The following is a 24,970-nucleotide window of genomic DNA, read 5'->3' as shown; positions in this document are numbered from 1 at the left end:
AGAAGCCCTGCTAGCAACAGCAACTAGAGAAAGCAAAATTGGGAGTACTTAAATCGGTGGTTCTTTGAAAGCTAAATTCTACACATTCTACTGTAAGCATTACTCCTTAACCTGGTCCACCCAAAAAACCATAGATAGCTTTAGCTTTGCACTATGCGTAAACACTGGACTCACTGGTGATTAGTCCAAAGGAAGAAAAGCAGAAGTAAGGTACAGACTGAGACTCAAGACGCAAAACTCACAAAGGTATATTTAGCATCTACCATTATGGTGGTAGTTCTGATTAGGAAACCCAAGGGCAGCAAGGGTGAGACAGACCCAGACAAGACAGTTATATTCTACGCCCAATCCACATTTTATCCCAAATCCATTCTATAAACAAAGGACACAATTACCTGTCTTCCCCAGCATGTTCATTAATTTACTATACACGTTTGTATCACCATCACAGTGTTAAACTGTTGAATTAATCAAATGAATTAATGCATTTCAACAAAATTTACCAAGTATTTATATTTGCAATGAACTGGAAACATGGAAAATATAGATATAAAACCACAGTCTCTGACTTTAGAGAGCTTATATTATAAACTTCAGATATTATAGAATTCCTTTATTATCTAAAAATCCAAATTCAAACTAGATATCCAAGTCTTTCATCAGAACCACTCATTCATCTTGTAAAGGAAGGACTGCTAGAGAGCTTTGCATGTCTCCCATAACTGCATCTAAATAGTTTTTAAGACCTACTCTTTATCATTCTTGCTGCTCTCCCTTCCCAGTTTCAGAAATATTCAGTTCTTCAGGACCATCCCCAATATCTGGAAGAATGCTTGGAACACAGCAGATACTCAATATGTACAAGTTAAATAAAATACTTAATCAGTATTAAAGGTCAGACTATAGTAACAGGAGTCCTCCCCAACCACCCTGAAATTCCTTTCAGCAATCTAAGCCAAAGACAACAAATTAAATTTGTAAAATATCTGTCCTTATCATTTATTTAGGTTTGAAATTATTGGGACACAATTTCAGAGAATATTCAGATGAAGAATGTACACCATGATGACTGCAAATAAGGTGTCTTTGGAAAAAGACCACTCCCTCCTTATTTCTCAAGAAAAAGAGAAGTGGCAGTTTTCCAGAAGCTCTGGGTTAAAGAAATGGGGGAGTTTTCTGCTTAGAGAAGATACAAGTAAATTTAAGAGTTTTACCTAAGATTTTTTATTCTGTCATGTTCTAGAACTGAAGAGGATAATAAAGTAGCCACTAGCTACATGTGGCTATCTGATACACTACAATAAAATTTAAAAATTCAGTTCTTCTGTTTCACTGGCCACAGTGGGTACCATATGTGATACTACAAACACAGGACATTTCCATCATCACAGTAAGTTGTTCTAGAGAACTATTCTCTAAACTCTCCTCTAAAGGGTAGAGCTAGGAGCAAAGGGTGGGTATCAGAAAACAGGGGCAAGCTTCCAGCTCATTCAAAAAATCAAAAACACAAAAAGCCCAACAACTTTCCAAACTACTCAAACTGTCTATTTAAATGAAAATAGACTAATTCTGAAATAGTAGTTTTCTCACCTACCCACCAGGCCCCTGGCCCCAAAGGCTCTTTAGTGGGAAATCTAAATTTTTATGCAAGTCTCACAAACATTTCTTTTTCTTTTTCATATATGTACTTTAAAATAAAAATATTTAATTAAAAATTAAAGAAAAATTTAATTGGAGGATAACTGCTTTACAATATTGTTTCTGCCACACATCAACATGAATCAGCCATAGGTATACATATGTCCCCTCACTCTTGAACCTCCCTCCCACCACCCACCCCATCCTACCCCTCTCGGTTGCCATCAGCAATCACCAAGCTATTTCTAAAATCCCCATTATTCCCTTTCCACTAATATTCAGCTGTATGGCATTTAAAGGAGTCACAAGCAACCCAAGAAACATGTACTCACCAACTAAATGTAAAGTTTGAATTTTGGCTCCTATAGGAATTTTCAGTTTATTTTCAGGAGGAATTGGAAATGCTCCATTACGGTTACGAAATTTCCCCAAAATATGAACATGTGGCATGTATGTCCAAATGGATTCTACTAATTCCAAGTGAGAAGTTTCCACACCCTACAAAATAATGCCAAAGCAAGCATAAGAAAGGCTTTTATTTAGCATCCAAAGCTTCTATTTCTATATCATAAGATCCTAAGTATGGAGTGGAACTTAAAAGTTCGTTATGAATGAAATTTGCATGAACATGTTCTACCATTCTTTTAATTTAGTGCTTCATTCATCAGTTGATGTCAAATGTTCAACCAAGTGCACTCACCACTAAGTTTGGGCATGCCTGCAAAGCTTCCAGAACTCCTGGAATGCTAAAAGCCTCATGGCCCCGTACCCTTCGCCTCTCAAGGTATCGAGGGTGAAGGCCATATAGCTGTTCGACATCTGGCATCTTCTTTAGTAGTGTCAGAAAACTGGAATCTGTGAAGCCTAAGAAGTTCACAACTATTTAGAGCCAAGTTTATCGCCACTTGTAATTTTTATCAAATGTTAACAACAACAAAAAGATTTCCTTTTTAAATTTTCATAAGGCTAACATTACAGTTGAACAAACAGTTAAACAGAAAATATTTCCCTTAGGAACAGAAAATATATTAGAAACACCACCTATTTTGAGTTGATACTTCACAGTTGAGGCTTTTTATTTTCTTGTTGTTGTTGCTGCTGCTGCTTTTAAAGAACAGACATCTTCAACTAGGAACACCATACTTTCAACACAGATGACTTGGACCTGGTGGTGACGAAGGACAACCTACCTGACCACCACTCTCCTTCCCCAAAGGCACTTTCTGGTCCATAAAACCTTTATGCTCTACAGAGCACACAACCAAAAAATAAGACAGACAGGATCCCCATTTTCAGGAAGCTCACAGTTCTAACCGAAATCCCCTCTCGAACTGGGTTCTCTTAGGTACCCATGTCACGACAATTGCTCTATCCTGTGTTTAACATCATTCCCAGGATATTTTAGACAATTCATTCTTTTGAACAAGACAGATGCAAATTAGCTAAGAGAACATAAGCGATCCAAACTATGAGGATGCTGAGCTGACAGAAAACTATTTATCTCAAAGGCCAGTTGTGCGCCATTGTGGGAATCCACCAGACTGGGAAGAGAGAAACACTTCCATAGTATGAGCTGCTAGTGCCTGGTAAGTAAAGAGATAAGTATCTTAATTTCTGTTTTTAATGGAGGCCATCAGTAAGGCAACTGTTTATTCACTAATAATAAAAATAATAATTTTCAAGAATAAAAGTTCCAAACCATTAAGTCTTACTACAGTTTTCAAAAGTTGTTCTAGTTGTACAGGGCTAGTCAAGATGTTGTGTAAACTCCAAATTCACAAATAATGAAGATTAAGAAGAGACCTCAGAGATTACCTGGTCTCTCTAATTATAACAATAGTCCTCATTATTGTTCTGTATAGTAACTCTACTGATTAAGCCATTCAATGTGTTAATCATTTCACATATCTACTCTCACAACCCAATAAAAAAGTTTATCACCCCATTAAAAAATATAAAAAATGAAATTACCTTTGCCAATGGCCATCCTCTTTTGTTGTGTATTACACATTGCCTCCCACCCAAGAATGGGTAAAGTTCCACATTTACACATTTGGTGGGAGAGTCCAAGAATATCACATAGGTAAACCATAAAATGCTATATAAAAACCTTATTTAGTATTATTATATAGAGAATCAGGGTATAAACTCCAGAGACTAGACCCAAGTGGCACTAGCAAAGCAGGGTTAGTGAGATCTTATTTTAGGCTAGAGACTTTTGATTTCACTTTTTTACATTTGTTACACTGATGGAAAGCCTTGGGCTCACAGGTATTTATCACAGTCTAAAAGAAGCCAGCAATGTAAAAACACATTCTTCTCTAGTTTGATAAGGGGCAGAGATTTTCATTGGAAGACTGCACCACATGGGAGCTCTGCTATCCTGTCTCTTTAGTGCATTAACCCCATCTCCACAATTCCTACTGGCCTGCTGCTGCTGCTGCTAAGTCACTTCAGTCGTGTCCGACTCTGTGCGACCCCATAGACGGCAGCCCACCAGACTCCCCCGTCCCTGGGATTCTCCAGGCAAGAACACTGGAGTGGGTTGCCATTTCCTTCTCCATCCTACTGGCCTAACCTCTGTTAAAGCAAAATAATAAAACAAATAACAGCCCTTTTCACATTGCCCCTAATTTTTTCTTTTCTCTATCTCTGCAATATGATAAATCCTCTTCCCTTACAAGAGCTTCTTTAAAGTATCTGAAGATAAAAACATCACACCAAGCTAGGTTCTAGCCTCAAGTCTTTGCAGTGTTCTTCAGAAAAAGATATAACTCTGATCAAGTGACAAAATTATCAGTTGACTGATGAACTCTTAAAAGGCCTTGTAGCAACCCAAACTGAACAACATCTCAGTATTTCAGAGGCAGTCTGTTCTGTTCCTCATAACAGAACAGAGCAAGACAATAATCTCCTCAGCCCTTCACTTCTATTAAGCTCCCCACCACTCCAATTTGCCCAGCACCATGGCTTTAGCACATTTTCAAAATATCAAGATATGAATATTGTTGATCAAAGGTAGTTTAAAAAGACATTCAAAATTGCTAAGCATTAAAGTGGAGTACTTAAAGGACCGCTGTTAACTGAAAAGAAGCCTGATTAGCTCTTAATATTAATTCTTCCCTTTTAGGTGTGCTCCACTTAACTAAAGTCATTGACTTTTTCCAGTGGTCTCTTTACCTGAGGTCCATTTTTTAAGGTTAGGCTACTAACTTTTTTGAGTTCTTCACGTGCAAGGCCAAGGCATAATTTGAGAAAATTCCAAGACCTAGTATAGACCTTCTAAAAGTGTTAGACTATCCCAAAGCAACAAGTAACTTTTGATACGAACACTATTATTAGTTTCCAGTGGGGCTCCACTCACTGTACATTACAGGCTAAATTTACTTACCACTTGGCATGTATTCCCACCATCGCCCTGCACAGAGATCTACAACCCTCACAACTCTCAGATACAGGGTGACTGCTTCCTTTAGCTTCCGGGAAAGACACTCCATACACATGATATCCTGCAGGGGGAGGTACCTTTGTAAGAGAAAGAAACCTGGATTTATCAAGTGGGTAATTACTTCATCTAACTGACAGGCTATTTTCTTCCTTCCTCCATTCTCCTGCCTCAAGTTAAATACAACCCTAGGAATATTTACCAGGTTTTAAGATTAAATACATAGCATTTTACTGAAAAAAAAAAAAAGAAAAAAATTAGCAAATACTTAAGCATACAAAAAAACTGTTGAGCTCCCTCCATATAGCATTGTATAAATCCTGCCTTTCTCCTTATAAGAACAAAGAAAATCTAAAAGGAAAAAAAAAGTCAGTACATTTCAAGGTACGGTGATATGGGAATATTAAAAAGATTAGAGAGAAATGATTAATTTAAACCTAACCTATATTATTTTATAGTTTTATAGAATCCATTTCCTAACGTGGCTAAAAATATTCCTTTCTGCTCCCGTTCACCACCTCAAAGAATCTCTACTATCTTCTTCATCAACAGATCTGTATACTAAGTTTACAGTGTACCTTTTTCCCTAGATCTTTTACCTTATAATCACATATTCTTTAAGTACTGCATAAGCATAAACTCATCTGAATTACAATTTTCTTTTTCCAACCTCCCCTGTTATCTGGTTCCTTCATGAAACATTTCAACTAACCTCTACTTTTGTTCTGTTTCCAGTAATATGAATATATTATATATTTTGAAAGATCAGAAAAATCTCATCTCTCTTTCTCAACAGACCCAGGTTAATTTAAGGGAAAAGAAAAAAGGCAAAGCTCCTCTTTATTGACCTGGTGTTGCATCACAGACACTGTACTATAGCCACTGTTTCATTTCACAACTTTGCAAGCTACGTTCTTTTCCTGTTTGCAACACAGCCCTCCCGCAATCCTTTTTCTTCCCTTCTCTGTTCTGCCGTGTTCCCCAGCCCCCCACCCATCCCTTTATGAATTGACTGGCCAGTGGAAGGCAGGGCAAAAGCTTTATGCTATTGTTAATCCCCTAGCTGAATGAATCCTTTAACATCTCTTACGTGTTCCCTTAACCCTACCTACACATCTCTGAATGATTCCTTCATTATCTTCAAATTCCAGCCAAGTATACCTTGCTTTCTGCTAAAACTCTCATTGATATACTAGGTGCTACCATTATTCCACTTTACAAGTAGTGAAATTCATCAAAAAGCTAACCAGAAAAAAATGTCAACAGTTAGATAAGAGAGTGGAAGAGCATGGATGTCAACAGGTACATCTATTTCCTAAAAATTAAGCTAATTCTAAAGGAAAATCCAAGTATGCCTGCTGAATATTTCTCTGCTCTATTTCCCCCCACCTATACCTGGCCCCTTTGCTTTCTCCTTTATAACTATTTAAATAAAGCGAATAAAATAAAGTCAAATTTTCTACCAAAAAAAATTATTGCCAACTTAATCTACAGTTTCTATTTCTCAGATATGCAAATAATTTTCAGAAACTACATTACCATGCATTTTATAAACAATGAAAAATTGAATTTGTTTTCTAAATCAACTTTTGCCACTAAAATCTTCCCCCATATCACTAATTTTTACCCAAAGTATTTGCCTTAGTTAATATTATTTAATATTACACTCCCTTGAAATAGAAACATTAGCAATTTTATGAAGATTAGATAAACAATGTATTTTTACTCCACAGATACATGGTTAAAAAGCTGGAGTTCAAAAGACAGATCAAACATGTTTTAGAAAAGATGTGTTTAACATGGCAGGTACAGCAAAGATTGGGTTTCTTTTAAGGAAACCATAGTTTTTTCTTATTTCATGAAAATATACTCAACAGTTAGTACAGGGCTACAAAAAGAATCTTCAAATAAAAACTTTAGAAGCCTAAAAAAATAAATGTTTATTTTTAGAATAAACATCTCAGACCAAATTCAAGCACTCAGCTTAGTTCACAGTTATCACTACATTCTGCCAATCTGCTGCATGTTTTTTTCATAAAAACTAGGGTACATCCTTCTACTTGATTCCACTCCTTCTACTGCCATATCCTGTTTGAACTGCAAAATCAAATCCACTATCAATTTATAATATGATCAAATAACTAGGGTACATCCTTGATTCCACTCCTTCTACTGCCATTTTGTGTTTGAACTCCAAAATCGAATCCACTATCAATTTAAAATATGATCAAATTTGTTCATAATATGTCCTACCATTAGTCAACAAACAACAAACACAAATCCCTATTTACCTATGCTCTCCTCTAGAATTTTAATAGTTTCATTATTTAATTCAGTGAAACATTTAGAATACAGTTGTCAGCACGTACACCCATGGCTGATTCATGTCAATGTACAGCAAAAACCACAATATTGTAAAGTAATTAGCTTCCAATTAAAATAAATTAATATTTTAAAAAAGAATACAGTTGTCAGAGAGATAAGAACATGTTTTATTATTTTCTTCAAATAGTTTTTAGGCTGTGACATCATCACTGAATAATCCACTCAGCTTTTCTTCACTGACGTGAATACCTAGTCTGTCATAAACTCGATCCCCACATATATTTGAATCCACATATGGAGCCCATATATGGAGTCTGTTTTACCCAACTGGCTGGCTATCTTCTCCCATACCAAATCTTTAATTATTTTATAATTTAGAATACATTTGAACATCTGCCAGGGTCAGGCTATTTCTGGAAAATTTTGGCTATAGGATTTTTCCTGCCAGATTAACTTTAGTATCATCTTGCTATGTTTTTTTTTTTTTTTTAAAGGTCTATTAATTGGGCCTTCTATTACCAGACAGAACTGAACAAAAACTACACTGACAGAATAACAAACTGCAGAAGACAAAGACTGAGGCAAATTTATACTGAAAAAAAAAATAAAGTGCCTAATGGTTCCCCAAAGTAACTCTATCACTATTTTATATAATCTGCAAATATTTAATAACTTTTTATAAATTGAAAACCTTTCTAGGAATTTTATATGTGGAAATTTCCCCTAAGTAAATAATCTAAAATAATCGAAAATTCAAATGTTTAGAGAAGTTAATTGCATTATTTAAGAGAAAAATTAGAAGTAATCCAGATGAAATATAAGAATAAAGGTAATTACATCATAGTGGAATAGAAAGCAGTGACTGAAATGATAAAGGCCATGTAGTAATATGAAAAAGAGGAACAACACAGTCATAATCACTAACATTTGCCAAGTATTTGTGTCATGCAGTGTATAAAGTGCTTTAAAAAATTATCTCAGATGGGAGGGAGGTTCAAGAGAGAGGGGACATACATATATCCACGGCTGATTCATGTTGATGTTTGACAGAAAACAAAATTCTGTAAAGCAATTATCCTTCAATTAAAAAATAAACAAATTAAAAAAAATAATTATCTCACTGAATCCTCATAATAACATCTTTATATCTATCATTGGTCCACAGCTAGCAAATGAGACTCAAGAGTCAAACTTTGGTCTCTCATTCCAGAGACAAAATATGTTAAGAAGAACAGAGCAGGAGAAATTATGATGACAGAGTTTTTTGGTTGTCTTTTTGGATTTGTTTCTGGTTTTTGTAACAGTTGTTAAGTACAGTTTAGATAAAAATATAATTTTTAAAAAAGGTTTGGAAAAAAATTTGTCAAAACAATCTTAATGTGTACACTGCATATAGTGGTTATTATTTCACAAAACTTTTTTTCCCATTTACTTACATATATGTGCACACTGAGCAAAATGTTGTTTCTTACTGTGGACTGTAATCAAAAAGTCAGAAACACTGTCTTATGCTGTACACAAATGGTACTGTAATAATAAAAGTCAACAAGTCTATCAGTCAATAGGAATTCTAAGAAGCCTGGAATGTTAACCATCTAGATAATTTCTGCCCAACAGAACTTTCTGCAACAAAGGAACATTCTTCACTGTCTGTGCCATCCTATACAGTAGCCACTAGCCACACCAGATCTGTAATTTAAACACCACATGTAGGTAGTGACTACCATACTGGACAGACAGCTCTAGGATTTGCTTCTACCTATAAATTCCAGGTAGGTGAAAATCAACCAAACAAAACCTTACCTAAAAATATGGCAAAGCACTTCATGTGAAAGTTGATTCATATAATCCTTTGTTTCATCGGATACTGCTTCCTCAGGAATTTCATTATTCACGAGACACGTTTTAACACTTTTCTTTCGTGGACCCATTGCTGTGTTATCTCCAGGATCAAAGAGCAAATCTTCCCTCTTGGTTACTTGATTTCAAAGCACCTGAAAGCAACCAGTGATTAGAGGAGACTAAAACATGCCAAACCCAGACAGAAATTATCCTTATAAAACACAGATAAAACAATGTCTATTCTAGAATACAGACACACGACAGTGGTGCTATTACAATGATACAGGCTACATTCAAATTAACAAAAATATTACACAAAAGGCACAGAGTATCTTTTTTTCTGAAGAGAAGTAAAGGTTAAAAACTAATTATTTAGAATGAGCAAAAATCCAAAGAGTAGGGAGTCTTGAATTCTATTTGTACTGTTGCTTCCTAGCTAATTCACTCAATTTCTCCGCATGTGTAAGGTAAGATCATTAAACTAGATACAGGTGCTTATGATTCTAGGATTGCCCTTAACAGCAGAAAGTAGAAGACTCTTAGATTCTAGTCCTGGGTCAGCCCAGATTATTTCTATGAACTTGGAACCACTGTTTAAATTCTCCCACCAGTAACAGTGAGGGGATCCAATTCCACCAGTGGGTCACATATCCCTTTAAGAACTTAATTAAAAAATAATAACCTTTTCCACAAAAAACAAAACCCCCAAAAAACTGCTTAATTTTATATGCAGCTTCAGAAGAAGAATAAAACTACCCTTCTCCTCTCTCTCTCCCATAAATATTAAGGAGCAGAAGTTAATTCACTTTTGTATTAAACGCATGTATGGTTTGTTTGAGGGAAGGAGGAGGTGATGCAAGGGACAAAGGAGGAACACCACAGTGGGGGAAAAGAGGAAAGTCAGATGAGCGAACTTCCGCCTAGAGGTTTGTTTTATTTTGTAGGTTAGGTTAAGAGAGAACTATGTGAAAAGTGTCCTTTTTTTTTTATATAAAATCTTTATTATTTTCTGATTATAAAGTTACTGTGTGCTCATTATAGAAAGTCTGTAAAGTACAGAAAAGTATAAAGATGTAGAAAAGTTACACCACTCAAGGCAACCAGTGTATTTCCTTCTAATCATTTTTTCTGTGCATGTTTTAACCTGGTTGAGCTCATATATATATATAGTTTTACTTGTTCCCTGGTGACTCAGACGGTAAAGCGTCTGTCTACAATGCGGGAGGCCTGGGTTCGATCCCTGCGTCGGAAGATTCCCTGGAGAAGGAAATGGCAACCCACTCCAGTACTCTTGCCTAGAAAATCCCATGGACGGAGGAGCCTGGTGCAGACTACTGTCCATGGAGTCGCAAAGAGTCAGACACGACTGAGCAACTTCACTTCACTTACCTGTTCATGTAAAATAGTCACTCAACATGAGAAAAATTTCCTGTGCTATTAAAATCCTATTTTTTAGTAACTGAATTTGAATAGAAAGTGAATATATAGCAAAATTTACTGAACTGTTCTTCTATTACTGAATATTGACTGTGCTGTGCTCAGTCACGTCCATGTGGTCTCTTGTGACCCCGCTGGACTGCAGCCCACCAGACCTCTCTGTCCATGGAACCCCCCGGACAAGAATAATAGTGTCATTTAAATAGTATTATGAATTATCTCTGGTAAAATTCTGAAAAATTAGCTGCACTCAAAGTGAGAGAACTCTAGAGTTCAGAGCTTAAACTTAATCATGTTACAGTGATGCAAAGAATGGCTGCTGCAAATCTGTCAGTCTCTCATTTACAGTGATTGCTCCCTTTTATGCACCAGTGTTTTTTCTTAATTATATTGGTATACCAAAAGTTTCTGAAGTGGACCACGTGCTTCCATTTTCTTACAGAGATGAGTCAATAAAAGCATCCCCTTTTCTTGATGACCTGAAGTGATCAATATGAATATACATGATATTCTGCAATATATTCTCAGGGATTAGTGAACCATATGGAGTTCCTGGGGTTCCTTTGCTTCAGCAATGGGAGAAAGCTACAAGGCTAAGTGAATTCTTATATTTTTGTGTGTGCATGTGTGTGTATACTCTGGTCTCTTCTTCTCTCACTGAATGGCTATGCACTGTGAATTATGGCAGGTGTCAGCATGCTTGCTTCTCTCTGCACTCCACCCAAGCACACACACAAACCTCTTAATTTGCTGCTTCTAATCAGCTATGGCCTGGAAAACCAAAGAAATAAATTTTTAGAATTGTGGATGGATTAATATTAAAATGAACTTAGTACTATGGCTTGAAGGAATTCTACAGAGTAGGTACATGAGCTACAGTTGACTGAATTTGTTTTTAAAGAAATATATACACATGATCAAACAGAAACCAAATCAGCCTACAAGAAATCCTAGTTTCCAGAGTATAAAGTCTTTCCAATCTGATCAAGCACCTTTCCAATCTCATCTTTCAATTTTTACCACTTGCTCATTCCAGCCACACCAATCTCAGTTCATGCATTTATTTAACATTCATCTTTTATTCCTAATAAGCACTAACTCCAGCTATAAAGTCCTTCCTTCCCCTTTCTTTTTCTTTTTGCTAGAAAGGCATTATTCTAAAGGCATTATTCAAAATCTAGTTTAAACGTTAGGTTCTCTGAGAAAATGTCTCCTACTAAAACTTCTCTTCTGAGGTCCCTGTAATACTTCACTAACATATGCTTCTCCCATAGCAACTTGGATAGTATTTTACTGATTATGTCTCTGCCAGGAAAAGGAAAAGAATCTCAATCTCCTGCCACTGGGTGATGACAAGTCCTCATTCGTAGTAAATCATACATCTAATGTGTAACTATCCATCATCTTTCCATTCTTCCATATGTGTTCAGCAGCAAAGCTGCTAAGAACCATTTCATGCTCCTATGAGCATTCTATTTGCCACCACAGCACTCAACGATCTCAGCAACAAGCCTGTAACCCTGGCAAAAATATAATCAAACTCCAGTAAGAACACAAAATAGCTACCCCTGAGGCATTCAAACACAGTGACAAGACTATTAATCAGTACAGACCCATCCAACCATGGATTAATTCTCCAGTTATGTTATTTAGCACCTGCATGTATGGATGTGAAAGTTGGACTGTGAAGAAGGCTGAGGGCTGAAGAATTGATGCTTTTGAACTGTGGTATTGGAGAAGACTCTTGAGAGTCCCTTGGACTGCAAGGAGATTCAACCAGTCCATTCTGAAGATCAGCCCTGGGATTTCTTTGGAAGGAATGATGCTAAAGCGGAAACTCCAGTACTTTGGCCACCTCATGCGAAGACTTGACTCATTGGAAAAGACTCTGATGCTGGGAGGGATTGGGGGCAGGAGGAGAAGCGGACAACAGAGGATGAGATGGCTGGATGGCATCACTGACTTGATGGACGTTGAGTCTGAGTGAACTCCGGGAGTTGGTGATGGACAGGGAGGCCTGGCGTGCTGCGATTCATGGGGTTGCAAAGAGTCTGACACGACTAAGCGACTGATCTGATCTGATCACCCTTTACACCCTCACCTTTGCTAACTCTAATCATGCATGGATACCATGTTCTTGACTTCATCCTTTAAGTAAAAATCTTTCTTGGCTCTTCATCCTCCTTTTACTAAGTGGTGTAGATCTGCTACCCTCATCTTATGATTCCACTTTTTATCGCTCCTTATTTTGCAATACTGAGGTTTTGTGTGAATCAGATTTGGTAGCTCCAGTGCACAACATACACTTGAAATTTTAAACAAATAGACTGCTCCTTAAATATCACAGAGTTTATATAATTTCCCTCGTTTAGAACTCAGAAAAATATTTACTCAGATATGACATTATACATTATAGAAAGGTCAGGTTAGGTCTCCAGCAAGCCCACAAAGATCCATTTAACCTAATATGCATTAACACTAACTACCAAAGAGCCTAAGTTAGTAGGACTGTAACAAAACTTTAGGTGAAATTGTATATATAGTTCCCATATCAAGTCTAGAATTGAAAACTTGGTCACAGAGCTACTTATTTGTCAGCAAGTGGAGTAGTGATGCCCCTGCTACAAACCTTCAGTGGGGAAGGGACTCGTGGAGATGAACACTGGGGTAAAGGATAAGACTACCATCCTCCACCTAGGGGCTTAAAGCTCAGGACCCATACCTAGGGGAAATCGCCAAGTCCTCTCCAGTCCCAGTAGTGCTCCTGGCAGTGTTAAGGACATTAAAGACTTCTTCAAAGACTCAATTCTTTCCCCTCACCACCACTCAAACTTTACTGAAAACAAACAACAACAACCAAAACACCCCACACAACTGTTTCAACTGAAGCTGGCTTCATCATCACTTGAGTGAAATACATGACTAGACTATGCTGAGAGCATTTAATCCTAAGCACTGAGTACATGGGTCTGGTATCCCTGTTTGAGAAGAAAACACTATGAAAGACATAGAGACCTAGTGATGATGAAGTCTCTTATATGTGCACTCTCTCTCTCTGCTGCTTGTCTTTCAGTGGAATGAAGGATAAAAGCAGGTGACAGCAGAAAACTACGATGACTAGCCTTCTATGTCTTGGTTTCCTCCTACCCTTCTCTCCAAAATATCACCACTTGTCACTTGAGAAACTCAGCAACGTAGGAGCGGTCCAAAACAGCAATAGGCTGAAAGGGGAAAAGAGGGAAATTCCAGTTATCAGCAGTAGATAAAGATGACACATAGGAAAAGTTTAGCAGAGGAGTTATGGAGGGTAAGAAAAGGTGAGTATAAATAACGAGTACAAATATATAGAGACTATTATTTGCAGCAACAGGTGTTATTTGGGGAGGATTCCCAGGTGGCACAGTGGTAAAGAATCTACCTGCTAATGCAGGAGACACAAGAGATGCGGGTTTGATCTGTGGGCCGGGAAGATCCCCGGAGTAGGAAATAGCAACCCGCTCTTGTATTCTTGCCTGGAAAATCCCATGGACAGAGGAGTCTGGCAGGCTGCAGTCCATGGGGTCGCATGCAGCCCCTAGGTGGAAGAGTCAGTCACAACTGAGCACACACACACAAGTTCTGGAGGCTAAGACTCTAAACCTCTAAGAAATGTCATTCCGAATGACAAAACTCATTTTCAAGGAAAGTTAAAAGGTGAAGGGTCCCTCAGAGATTAGTCACACAGTTCTTAATTTTTTGTGCATCATAAACCCATTCAGGACTATGACAACAGTTGTACATCCCCCAAAGAAAAAAACAAAACACTTTGAGACTCATATACTTTCAGGGGCTTCACAGCGACACGCAAGCTCTTTAACAGGATGCTATCCAAACTTGGTTCCTCAATTTTTAGATGGACAAACAGAACCAGCGGGTATAAGTCACTTTCCAAGGGCATATATTAAGCGTCAGAGTTTATGCTGGGATTCAGATTTTTCAGCCTACACTGTATAACCTGTCATCAAGGCAGTCCTCTGCACCTCAGCTGCCTGCCGCATTCCAGAACTATGCCCCAGTGCTTGGAGACGCACTTCTTGATGCTGTGATAAAACTGCTGACCACACCCTCCTTCACAAATTAGAGCCTGTGGTCCATCTAATTTGATTCCTACACAATAGCCTACAGAAGCCCTGGGTCTCTACAGTCATCCTGTAAAAGCTGTGTAGCAGACTTTAGCCAAAGGAAGCGTCGTTTTTGTTCTAGTGATCCAAGTACATTCTAACTAATGATAAGTCTGAGTTGTTTCTGAGTATTCTTTGAATTTGAGAAACTCGACAAGGGAAGGAAGGTCCTTTTCATTAACACAGTTTCTTAGGCTGCTTCGTTCCTTGCAACCTGCCAGTTCAAGTTTCCCTCTATCCCAAACTAGACTACCTATCCTCTACTAATTTAATTCACTCTGGTTGCTCCCAAATTTATCCCTCTCTTTTAAACCTTAACCCTCAAGGCTATTTCTACCACTTGCTGAGGAGCACCAACATTTCCTTGCTTGCAAAAATCATTTCCCTTTTTATTCTCTATTCCCATTAGAGAAGTTTTAACACTTATTGTACACAATTCTATCATTGATACCTATAAAAAGTCCTACATAAATCCACTCCTTTACTCCCTAAATGTCCAATTTAGAAATCTTCTTATACCTGTTCCATCTTGTCAACATCCTCTTCCATCTCTCTTATTCTAATTACTCTCTTCCTCAGGTCACACTGGACCCTCCAAGGTACATGTTTGTCTCTTACTAACGTACTTTATAAGGAAGAGATAAACTGACTTATCTTACAATTAATTAGAAAACTTAGGGACCTCTGCTTTTTCAGACTTTCACAATACTGAATCAATTTCCCATTCTGTATCTAATTAATAACAATTTTTTGGAGAAACTCCTTTTTTAAAACTTGCTATTATCAATCTGTCCATCCATCCAACCATCCCCTCACTTGATTATTTTTTTATTGCCTACTAGGTGCTGCTGCTGCTGCTAAGTCGCTTCAGTTGTGTCCGACTCTATGTGACCCCAAAGACGGCAAAGCCTTTCCTCCCATGAAGCTCCACCGTCAAGGGCTCCTCTGCCCCTTAGGTTTCTAACACCTTTCTTTAGTTGTTGTTTTGCTTCAGTTTGCTCATATCAAAGTAATATTGTATGTCACTTAATCTGACACCATTCCTTACAGATCTTCCGTCTACCACCTAGAACAGCCTCTCCTGCCTAAAGAAATGCTGCACCACATCCACCACGCTGCTCAGATAAAAAACAAACAAATAAGAAAAACAGAATTACAGTGCTGAAAATATCTAGGAATCATCCAGTCGAATCTTTCATTTTCCAAATAAGGAAAGTGAGAACCAGAGAGATAAGCTGGCTTGCCAGAAAGTATCAGTGCTGTAACAAGGTACCAGTACCGGTGCTGTCTGTATCTTTAACTCAAGTCCAGTTTTATTTCACTATGTCACTTTACTATAATCTGGCTTTTCCTTTTTCTTCTTTTCTATATCTTAGTATCTTTTTTTTAACTAAAGAGTATACCTCCAGGGACACAGTCATTTAAACAAACACACACAAAAGTTTACGCAAAGAGGACATACGAATCACAGCATGACAAATTTTAAAGAGAAGGAGCCCTGGTGATAACAACCTAGACCAGTAATTGTCAAAAATGAGATTTAAAAATTAGAAACACAGATTTTTCTATCTATATGGCTACATAATATGTACCCTCCATATCTCACCTTTCCCCTCCCCCAGAAAACCATGGATCTATAGTTATTATTTTATTCATTTGTGCAGTTGTTGTTTTGTTGTTTAGTCACTAAGTCCTGCCGGACTCTTTGGGACCCCATGGACTGTAGCCTGCAATGCTCCTCTGTCCACGGGATTTCCCAGGCAAGAAAGAATACTGCAGTGGGTTGCCATTTCCTTCTCCTAGGGATATTTCTGACCAAGGGATCCAACCTGCGTTTCCTGCATTGGCAGGAGCGTTCTTTACCGCTCAGCCTGCAGAGTATGAGAAAGGGGATTAAGAACCTGTGACCTAATCTAACTAATTCATTTGTCTGATGAGAAATCTCCAGTCGAGAGAAAGGAAGGTATTTGCCCAAAGTAAGTAAATCAGCAATTTAAGAGCAGTTTTAAGACAAAGGTCTGTTTTTCACATTTGCGTGTTTTACACTGCTGATATAGGTTCAAAAAACAGTCTTCAGGACAGAGCTTTTCAGAGCACAGGAAACACAGCAAGCTTCCTAACTGCCCAGGTGCCCTTGGTTGGCTTGGTGTCTGGAAACAAATATGGTAGACACCTCTGATAAATCATCTCCTGGTTACCCAAAAATGCAAAAAAGAGATGCTTTCAGGCGTGTTTCTAAGGAAAGTCTCCTTAAAAGAGAGTTGAGATTCTGACTTTTGAGTTCGGAGGGGCATCAAACGCACCCAACACCCTCATTTTACAGATATGTAAGCCGTGCCACAGAGAGGGTAATGGAAATGGGCAAGGTCAGAGTGAGTCGGTGGACGAGGTAACACTAGAACTCCGGGCTCCCTATCCCCCGTTTGGCCGCCTCTCACAGATGTATTCACCGCCTCCTGCTCGGATAATCCCCTCAGTAAGCTGACTACTGGCTTTAATTCACAGGTTAAAACACTGACTTAACATTAAAATCGTGGAATTTGTGACGCCCAGAGTACGACGGGGTCCCAGAAGGTAGCCAGGCCAAAACTCCCATTTTGTTCAGGAAATCGAGATTCATAGAGAGTGCTATATGCCGGGATCTTGGGCAAAGTTCAGGCAAAGGTGGCAAACGCCGCCACCAGGGCCTCGAAGACCAACCACTACAAACCCAATCTACTACAAACCCAATCCCGGCTTTTCGAGGAGCTCTAGGCCCGAAAAGGGCCGGAGACCGAGAGCCCAACCGGTCGAGGGCCCTAGAGCCCGATCCAGCCGCCTCCACCCGCTGTATGCACCCCGGGCTCTGTAGTTCGCCGCCCGCCCCATGCCCACCCGGCCGCCGCCTCACCTATGCCAGCCCTCCGTTTGTTGTACTGGTGAAGGGGGAGGGAGAAACGCGACAAACACTTCCCGCGGACCCCACCGCCGGGACACTTCCGCTTCCGCCGCCCCTCGGGCACTTCCGGAATGTTGGCATCCGGGGCTTGGCCCATTCCCTGTGCCCATGTTGGGTGTGAGGCTCGGGCGTCCAGGCCTGGCAGCCATGTTAAGCGTGGCTTTTGGGTAAACTCGCGGCAACTCCTTCATTCACGTGACAGCGTTACCACGCCCGAAGTGTGTAGCGTCTGCCGCCGGATAAATAGTCCAGGTTCTGCGGTTTGCTTCTAGGTGGCTTTGGTGCACTTTTCAGGGTTTCGCGTTTTTCGGTTGCAAAGTAGCTAAATTCCGGTAGAGACTTTTTCCCAAAACTTACTTACCTGAAAAACAGAAAAACTTTTTTTGGCGAGGGTGAGGTGGGGTAAAAACGTCAATGTTAAGTCTGCTTTTCTCTACATTTGGGACGTTGTGTATGTACGTACTTTACAGTATTTTATAGTTTCCAAAGGATTTCCTCATCATTGTCTAATTAAACACTCGCCACGACCGTGACGTATTGGTAGGAGTTAATTTGACCCGTTTTTTTCCTTACAAAAACTACTTTCAGAGAGGGTGTGGACTGAAAAAAAAGAAAACAAACCAAAAAAAAAAAAAAAACCCACAGCCTAGAATTAGGGAATTACTTTTTATTCAGCGCACTGGCTGAGGACTTAAGCTGTGGAGATGGCCTCTCAGATGTCTGCGAGTGACTGTTGTGAAGAGGTAAGGCATGCAGATGTGTAGGCGAGTTTGAAAAAGAAAAAAAGCAGGTAGTTGAACGTGAAAATATTACTTCTCGTTAAAGAAACAAAATGTCAAATTAATGAATTTAGCTCTTTTTTATGTATGAGGTAATATGTGAATCTGGGCTTTATGAAGTCATTCTCTTGATATGTACCTTAGGTTTCTAGGGTCTATAATCCTGTTTTTCTCCGAACTGAATCTCAGTAGGATGCACCTTCAGGCACAGCTGCAGTGACTGATGGCTCCATGACCGCAACAGTCTTTAACCGAAATGACACGAACCATTGTATGTCTGCAGAGATAACTGCGCAGTGTCACACAGCTAGACTGAAACCAAATTTTTTTACCTTCCAAATGCCTTGCCCCTAAATATGGGTGACCCTTGATCAACTCTGGGGTTAGGGGTCAAAAATTTGAGTATAAGTTTACAGTAGGCCTTCCCTACTGCAGTCTACATCTGTGGGTTCAAGCAACCACAGAGTGAGTACTCATTCTGTGACATTGAGATGTCAACTCTAAGCTTCGGGTTTGTTAGGAAAAAAGGGATGTCGTTATGGTAAGTACATACAAAACCACCGCAGAATTTAGTGGCTAACCATAATTTGTTAGGATTCTGGGAGTTGACTGGGTTCAGTTGGGCAGTTGTAAATTGGGGTTACATGCATTTGATGTTAAATGTCGGCTGAGACTTTTCACTGCAAATTCAAATGAAAGTTGCATCATGGACAATTTAGTCTGCAAGCCCTCTAGGGCCTCAGCTTAAACTATCTGTCAGAGTACCTACACGTGCTTTATCCTTTTGGTTTGGATTTCTCACAGCAGAGCGCTGGGTTATGATAGCGAGCACTCAGAAATAGAGTAGAAAGTGAGCTGTTCCAAGCAGTACAGGAGGAAACTCAAGGACAGGACTTCAAATGATTCAGCCTTGGGAGTCCCAGAAGTCATTTCTGTCACATTCTGTTGGTCAAGGAAGCCACCCAGATTCAAAATGAGAAGGGTAAGATTCCACCTCTTAATTTAATGAGTAGCAAAAGATTGAGGGTCCATCTTTAACTGTTTTTTGGTGGGGGAGAGAGATGTAGATTTTATTAGCACAGGCTTCAAATAGGAAGGCTAGTAGCCCCACCAGTACAGTCTTGAGGGTGTACCTTAGTGATTCCTTACATGATTTATTTTTAATTGTAAAATATACATGGCTTCCCTGGTGACTGAGTGGTAAAGAATGCACCAGCCAATGCGGGAGTCACAGGTTCCACCCCTGGATCTGGAAGATCCCTTAGGGAAGTAAATGGCAACCCACTCTAATATTCTTGCCTGGGAAATCCTATGGACAGAGGAACCTGGTGGGCTCCATTCAGTCCATGGGGTCCCCAGAGTCAGACACGACTCAGGAACTAGATCACCACCACCAAAATATATGTAAAAAAATTTAGTATTTTTAACCAATTTTGAGTGTACAGTGGCATTAATTCATTGGCATTAAGACTATTTACATTGTTATGTGACTACATCACCATCCACCACCAGATTTTTTTCATCTTCCCTTCCATATATCCTAAACAATTCCCACCTGCTGCAGCCCAGCCCCTGGCAACCACCATTCTACTCTCTCTCTGTACCCATGTAAGTAGGCTCATACAGTATGTCCTTTTTGTTTGTTTTTTTCCACTTAGCATAATATTTTCAAGGTTCAGCTATGCTGCAGCATGTGTCAGATTTTTTTTCCTTTTTAAGACTGAGTTATATTACATTGTATGCATATATCATATTTTGCTTGTTCATTCATCCATCAACTGACATTTGGATTGCTTCCCACATGTCTGTTGTAAATAGACATTGTGAATAATTCTTCAATGATTATTAGTGTGCAGGTGTCTTTTCTTTCTTTCCATTATTTTGATATATATCCCAAAGTGGGATGGTTATATCATATGGAAATTCCATTTTTAATTTTTCCATAGTAGTTACACCATTTTACATTCTCAGCAACAGTGCACAAGGGTTCCAATTTCTCAACGGCCTTTCTTTCTTTTTTTTTTTTTGTGAGATAATGTTCGTAATCCACTAAGAAGAGTGCCTCAGTTCAGTTCAGTCGCACAGTCATGTCCAACTCTTTGTGACCCCATGAATCGCAGCATGACAGGCCTCCCTGTCCATCACCAACTCCTGGAGTTCACCCAAACTCATGTGCATCGAGTCGGTGATGCCATCCAGCCATCTCATCCTCTGTCGTCCCCTTTTCCTCCTGCCCCCAATCCCTCCCAGTATCAGAGTCTTTTCCAATGAGTCAACTCTTTGTGTGAGGTGGCCAAAGTACTGGAGTTTCAGCTTTAGCATCATTCTTCCAAAGAACACCCAGGACCGATCTCCTTCAGAATGGACTGGTTGGATCTCCTTGCAGTCCAAGGGACTCTCAAGAGTCTTCTCCAACACCACAGTTCAAAAGCATCAATTTTTTGGCACTCAGCTTTCTTCACAGTCCAACTCTCACATCCATATATGACCACTGGAAAAACCATAGCCTTGACTAGACGAACCTTTGTTGGCAAAGAAATGTCTCTGCTTTTCAATATATTATCTAGGTTGGTCATAACTTTCCTGCCAAGGAGTAAGCGTCTTTTAATTTCATGGCTGCAGTCACCATCTGCAGTGATTTTGGAGCCCAAAAAGATAAAGTCTGACACTGTTTCCACTGTTTCCCCATCTATTTCTCATGAAGTGATGGGACCAGATGCCATGATCTTCGTTTTCTGAATGTTGAGCTTTAAGCCAACTTTTTCACTCTCCACTTTCACTTTCATCAAGAGGCTTTTTAGTTCCTCTTCACTTTCTGCCATAAGGGTGGTGTCATCTGCATATCTGAGGTTATTGATATTTCTCCTGGCAATCTTGATTCCAGCTTGTGCTTCTTCCAGCCCAGCATTTCTCATGATGTACTCTGCATATAAGTTAAATAAGCACATAGCAAATATTATGAAAAAGTTAGCTGTTACTATTTGATTGTTCAGAGGCTCTTCTTTTCCCTTTTTTCTCAGCAGTGTTTGAAGTTTCAAGGACTGAATTCTATGCATGTGGTTTTTCTGAAGTTCACTTTCAAAGCATCTTAAAATTTTCCAAGTTACATAAGGAAATACTGTGAAAGGATGTTGTAAGTAGGTGTATGCTTAGTGAATTGCACTATCAAAACCAAACACAAGGTGGTAGATTAGGCGTGTGCACATGCGGACACACACACATACACAAAAGGAGAAAAGAAAAAGTTTCATGGGTAGCTTTTATAAACATAAGGCCTGCTACTGCTGCTAAGTCGCTTCAGTCGTGTCTGACTCTGTGCGACCCCATGGACTGCAGCCTACCAGGCTTCTCCATCCCTGGGATTCTCCAGGCAAGAACACTGGAGTGGGTTGCCATTTCCTTCTCCAATGCATGAAAGTGGAAAGTGAAAGTGAAGTCGCTCAGTCATGTCTGACTCTTAGCGACCCCGTGGACTGCAACCTACCAGGCTCCTCCATCCATGGGATTTTCCGGGCAACAGAACTGGAGTGGGGTGCCATTGCCTTCTCCCAACATGAGGCCTAAGTGAGCATAAATAAATAAGGCTGTTTATTTCATTTTTAATTTGGACCATACTGTTCAAGGTTACATCTCAAGAAAGTGAATAGATTTAGAAACTTCAGAAACTCAAAAAGTTTACTTTAAGTAATAAGTCTTACTGTGTTTTCCCTGTCAACTGCATTGAGTGCTGATCTTTTAGCCAGCTCTCTAGAGATGTGAGAGTAAAGAAGATATTTTTTATAAAAAGAGATATTTGAAATGCCAAGAACTATTTACCATGAGCCAGCATTTACTAAAAGGCTGTGTGGGGCCTGAGAATATGTTAGACTGTTAGGGCTGCAGAGATGACTATGTAGCAGTTTCTGCTCCTAAGCAATCTGGGAGACATCTACAAAGAACACTTAAGTGAAGTTTGGGAACCCCTGGCCCAGTGGAATGTCAGGATACCCGAGCAGTACAGAGAACAGAGTCCAGGCTCTGTGCAGCTGTGCTTGAAATAGTAATTACAAACACCCAGTTCAGCTCACTTTTCCTTCCCCCACAAGCTTGTGTCACTACTTCTTTTTTTTTTTTAATTTTATTTTATTTTTAAACTTTACATAATTGTATTAGTTTTGCCAAATATCAAAATGAATCTGCCACAGGTATACATGTGTTCCCCATCCTGAACCCTCCTCCCTCCTCCCTCCCCATACCATCCCTCTGGGTCGTCCCAGTGCACTAGCCCCAAGCATCCAGTATCGTGCATCGAACCTGGACTGGCTTCTCGTTTCATACATGATATTTTACATGTTTCAATGCCATTCTCCCAAATCTTCCCAACCACTCCCTCTCCCATAGAGTCCAAACTACTTCTTAATTAGGTCTCTCTGTCTCATCATCCTGGCTCTAGTATCTCACTTGCAAATTCTTAATGTTTTGTTTTTTCATTGTTTAATCTCAATGTCTCTCTACCAGTCATTTTAAATACATCATTATGTTTAATCCCTATGAATTCTGTGAGGTAAGTGTTGTTTACCCCATCTTACAGGTAACGTAACTCAGGTTCAGAGAGGTTAAGTATTTTGCTAAAGTTCACACAGCTAGCAAATAAAGAGAATCACTGTGAAATTTTAGCTATCTTACTTCAAAATCCATATTCCTCCTGTGCAGTCTTGTAATTTTTCCTCCAAATAACAATCTGATTAATTTTCTTAAAGCACACAAGGAATGTGTCAATGGCTCATTTTTTCTTAAACTTTAAACCTTAAAGCATACATTTATTTCTTGTTGATCGGAATTCCAAGGCCCAGTATGCCTTGGTTGCAGTCTAGCATTTCAATCTCCTTTTGCTGCATATAGGACACACGGGAATCAGTTTCCCCTCACATACTCTATGACTCTCCTGACCTTGACTAAATGAGCAAGTTGCCCCCCGATTAGTAGAAGGTGAATTAACCTCATTCAGCTGTCACAAGGAAAGAAATGAAAAGTGCTGAAGGACTGGGCCCACCCAAATGAGCCTCATACTGGGATGGAAACTGATGGTCCTTACATTCCAAAAGTAACAGGTAGAAAGCAGGTGTAGTTTTTGAACGCTGGTTGTATTTTGAATCTGACATGGTTCATTAATTCATTCAACAAATATTTTCTGAGTGCTTGCTCTCAGGGGAGGCACTGGACTAGTCGCAAAGAAACAAACAATGATAAGTGGATATATTTCTTCCTGCAGTTTGGTCAAGGGAGTCAGGCAAACATCCAGATGAATCAATTTCTCAAACATAAACAGATAGGGGGGTGGGTATACAGTTAAGCTTAGTTGATGAAGGAATTAATGAAAGGATAATTGTACTCAATTTTTGCTTTTAAGTACTTCAGTTATAACAAAATTCTTTCCAAATGTTACAGCTCTATTCGGTTAAACATAAATGTGGCAAATGACAACTTCTCAAAGCGCCAAATAATACAGACTTAATAAAATTTTTATTCTCTTAAAATTATAAATTTAAATCAATAGTTAAAGATTTCAAATTGGAATCACACAATTCATCCATCATATTCTTTACTGTTATATTTTCTTAAAATATCTATATTTTAAATTATAATTATTTGTAGACTATTTCTTAACCAAAACTACAATATAGATGTGATTTATTCCTCATTTCTATGCTTAAATTTAATATTTTTGTGGTTATAATTACTTAAAAATTTCAACTCCCCATATTGGCAGATTGTAGTTGCATATTGATGGGGAGTAGCTAAGCCCCATGATTTCCCTTCTTCCCACCCCAACCCTTTTCCTTTTGGCTCTCAAGCTATGAGGACACATGACTAGGGTGGTAACAGCATTAAATCATCATGTAGATGGAATCTGTATGGGAGATGACAAAACCAGCATTCTGTGCAATCCATAGACTAGCAGAGGTCAGAGGTGGACAGTAAGACTCCTTGCGTTACTTAAGTCAGGGGATACTGCTGATCTTGAATTAAGACCATGGGTCCTCTTAATTGCATGAACCCACCCATTTCTTGTTTGACCTAGGCTCAGTTCAGTTCAGTCCCTCAGTCATGTCCGACTCTTTGCGACCCCATGAATTGCAGCACGCCAGGCCTCCCTGTCCATCACCAACTCCTGGAGTTCGCTGAGACTCACATCCATCGAGTCAGTGATGCCATCCAGCCATCTCATCCTCTGTCGTCCCCTTCTCCTCCTGCCCCCAATCTCTCCCAGCATCAGAGTCTTTTCCAGTGAGTCAACTCTTCACATGAGGTGGCCAAAGTACTGGAGTTTCCGCTTTAGCATCATTCCTTCCAAAGAAATCCCAGGGCTGATCTCCTTCAGAATGGACTGGTTGGATCTCCTTGAAGTCCAAGGGACTCTCAAGAG

At 39.2% G+C, this 24,970-nt stretch overlaps 2 protein-coding genes across 11 annotated transcripts in view; one reads left to right on the top strand and one right to left on the bottom strand.

The window, feature by feature from the left end:
- The window catches only part of FBXO38 (F-box protein 38), a 65,165-nt gene extending 47,285 nt beyond the window's left edge, over nt 1-17,880 (bottom strand). For 7 of the 10 annotated variants that reach the window (XM_070793802.1, XM_070793805.1, XM_070793806.1 and 4 more), the window contains exons 1-5: nt 17,738-17,880; nt 9,212-9,402; nt 5,030-5,163; nt 2,339-2,502; nt 1,971-2,136 (exon numbers count right to left, since the gene is read on the bottom strand). In XM_070793802.1, the coding sequence (XP_070649903.1) occupies nt 1,971-2,136; nt 2,339-2,502; nt 5,030-5,163; nt 9,212-9,339 (592 nt within the window). In that variant the 5' untranslated portion in view covers nt 9,340-9,402; nt 17,738-17,880. Of the gene's footprint in view, nt 1-395; nt 1,785-1,970; nt 2,137-2,338; nt 2,503-5,029; nt 5,164-9,211; nt 9,403-13,702; nt 13,839-17,737 lie in introns of those variants that run through there. The other 3 variants (XM_070793803.1, XM_070793807.1, XM_070793808.1) reach the window with 3 other exon arrangements.
- A 4-nt stretch (nt 17,881-17,884) lies between these two features.
- Nucleotides 17,885-24,970, top strand: part of LOC109561285 (sperm-associated acrosin inhibitor-like) — a 154,701-nt gene continuing 147,615 nt past the window's right edge. The window contains exon 1 of the transcript XR_011567739.1: nt 17,885-18,528. The gene's annotated coding sequence lies outside the window, so the exon portion shown is untranslated. The remainder of the gene's footprint in view (nt 18,529-24,970) is intronic.

This window comes from Bos indicus, chromosome 7 (genome assembly GCF_029378745.1).
Source record: "Bos indicus isolate NIAB-ARS_2022 breed Sahiwal x Tharparkar chromosome 7, NIAB-ARS_B.indTharparkar_mat_pri_1.0, whole genome shotgun sequence".
In the NCBI taxonomy this organism is placed as follows: Eukaryota; Metazoa; Chordata; class Mammalia; order Artiodactyla; family Bovidae; genus Bos; species Bos indicus.
The sequence above is the reverse complement of the archived record's forward strand: the minus strand, read 5'-3'. Positions and strand labels throughout refer to the sequence as shown.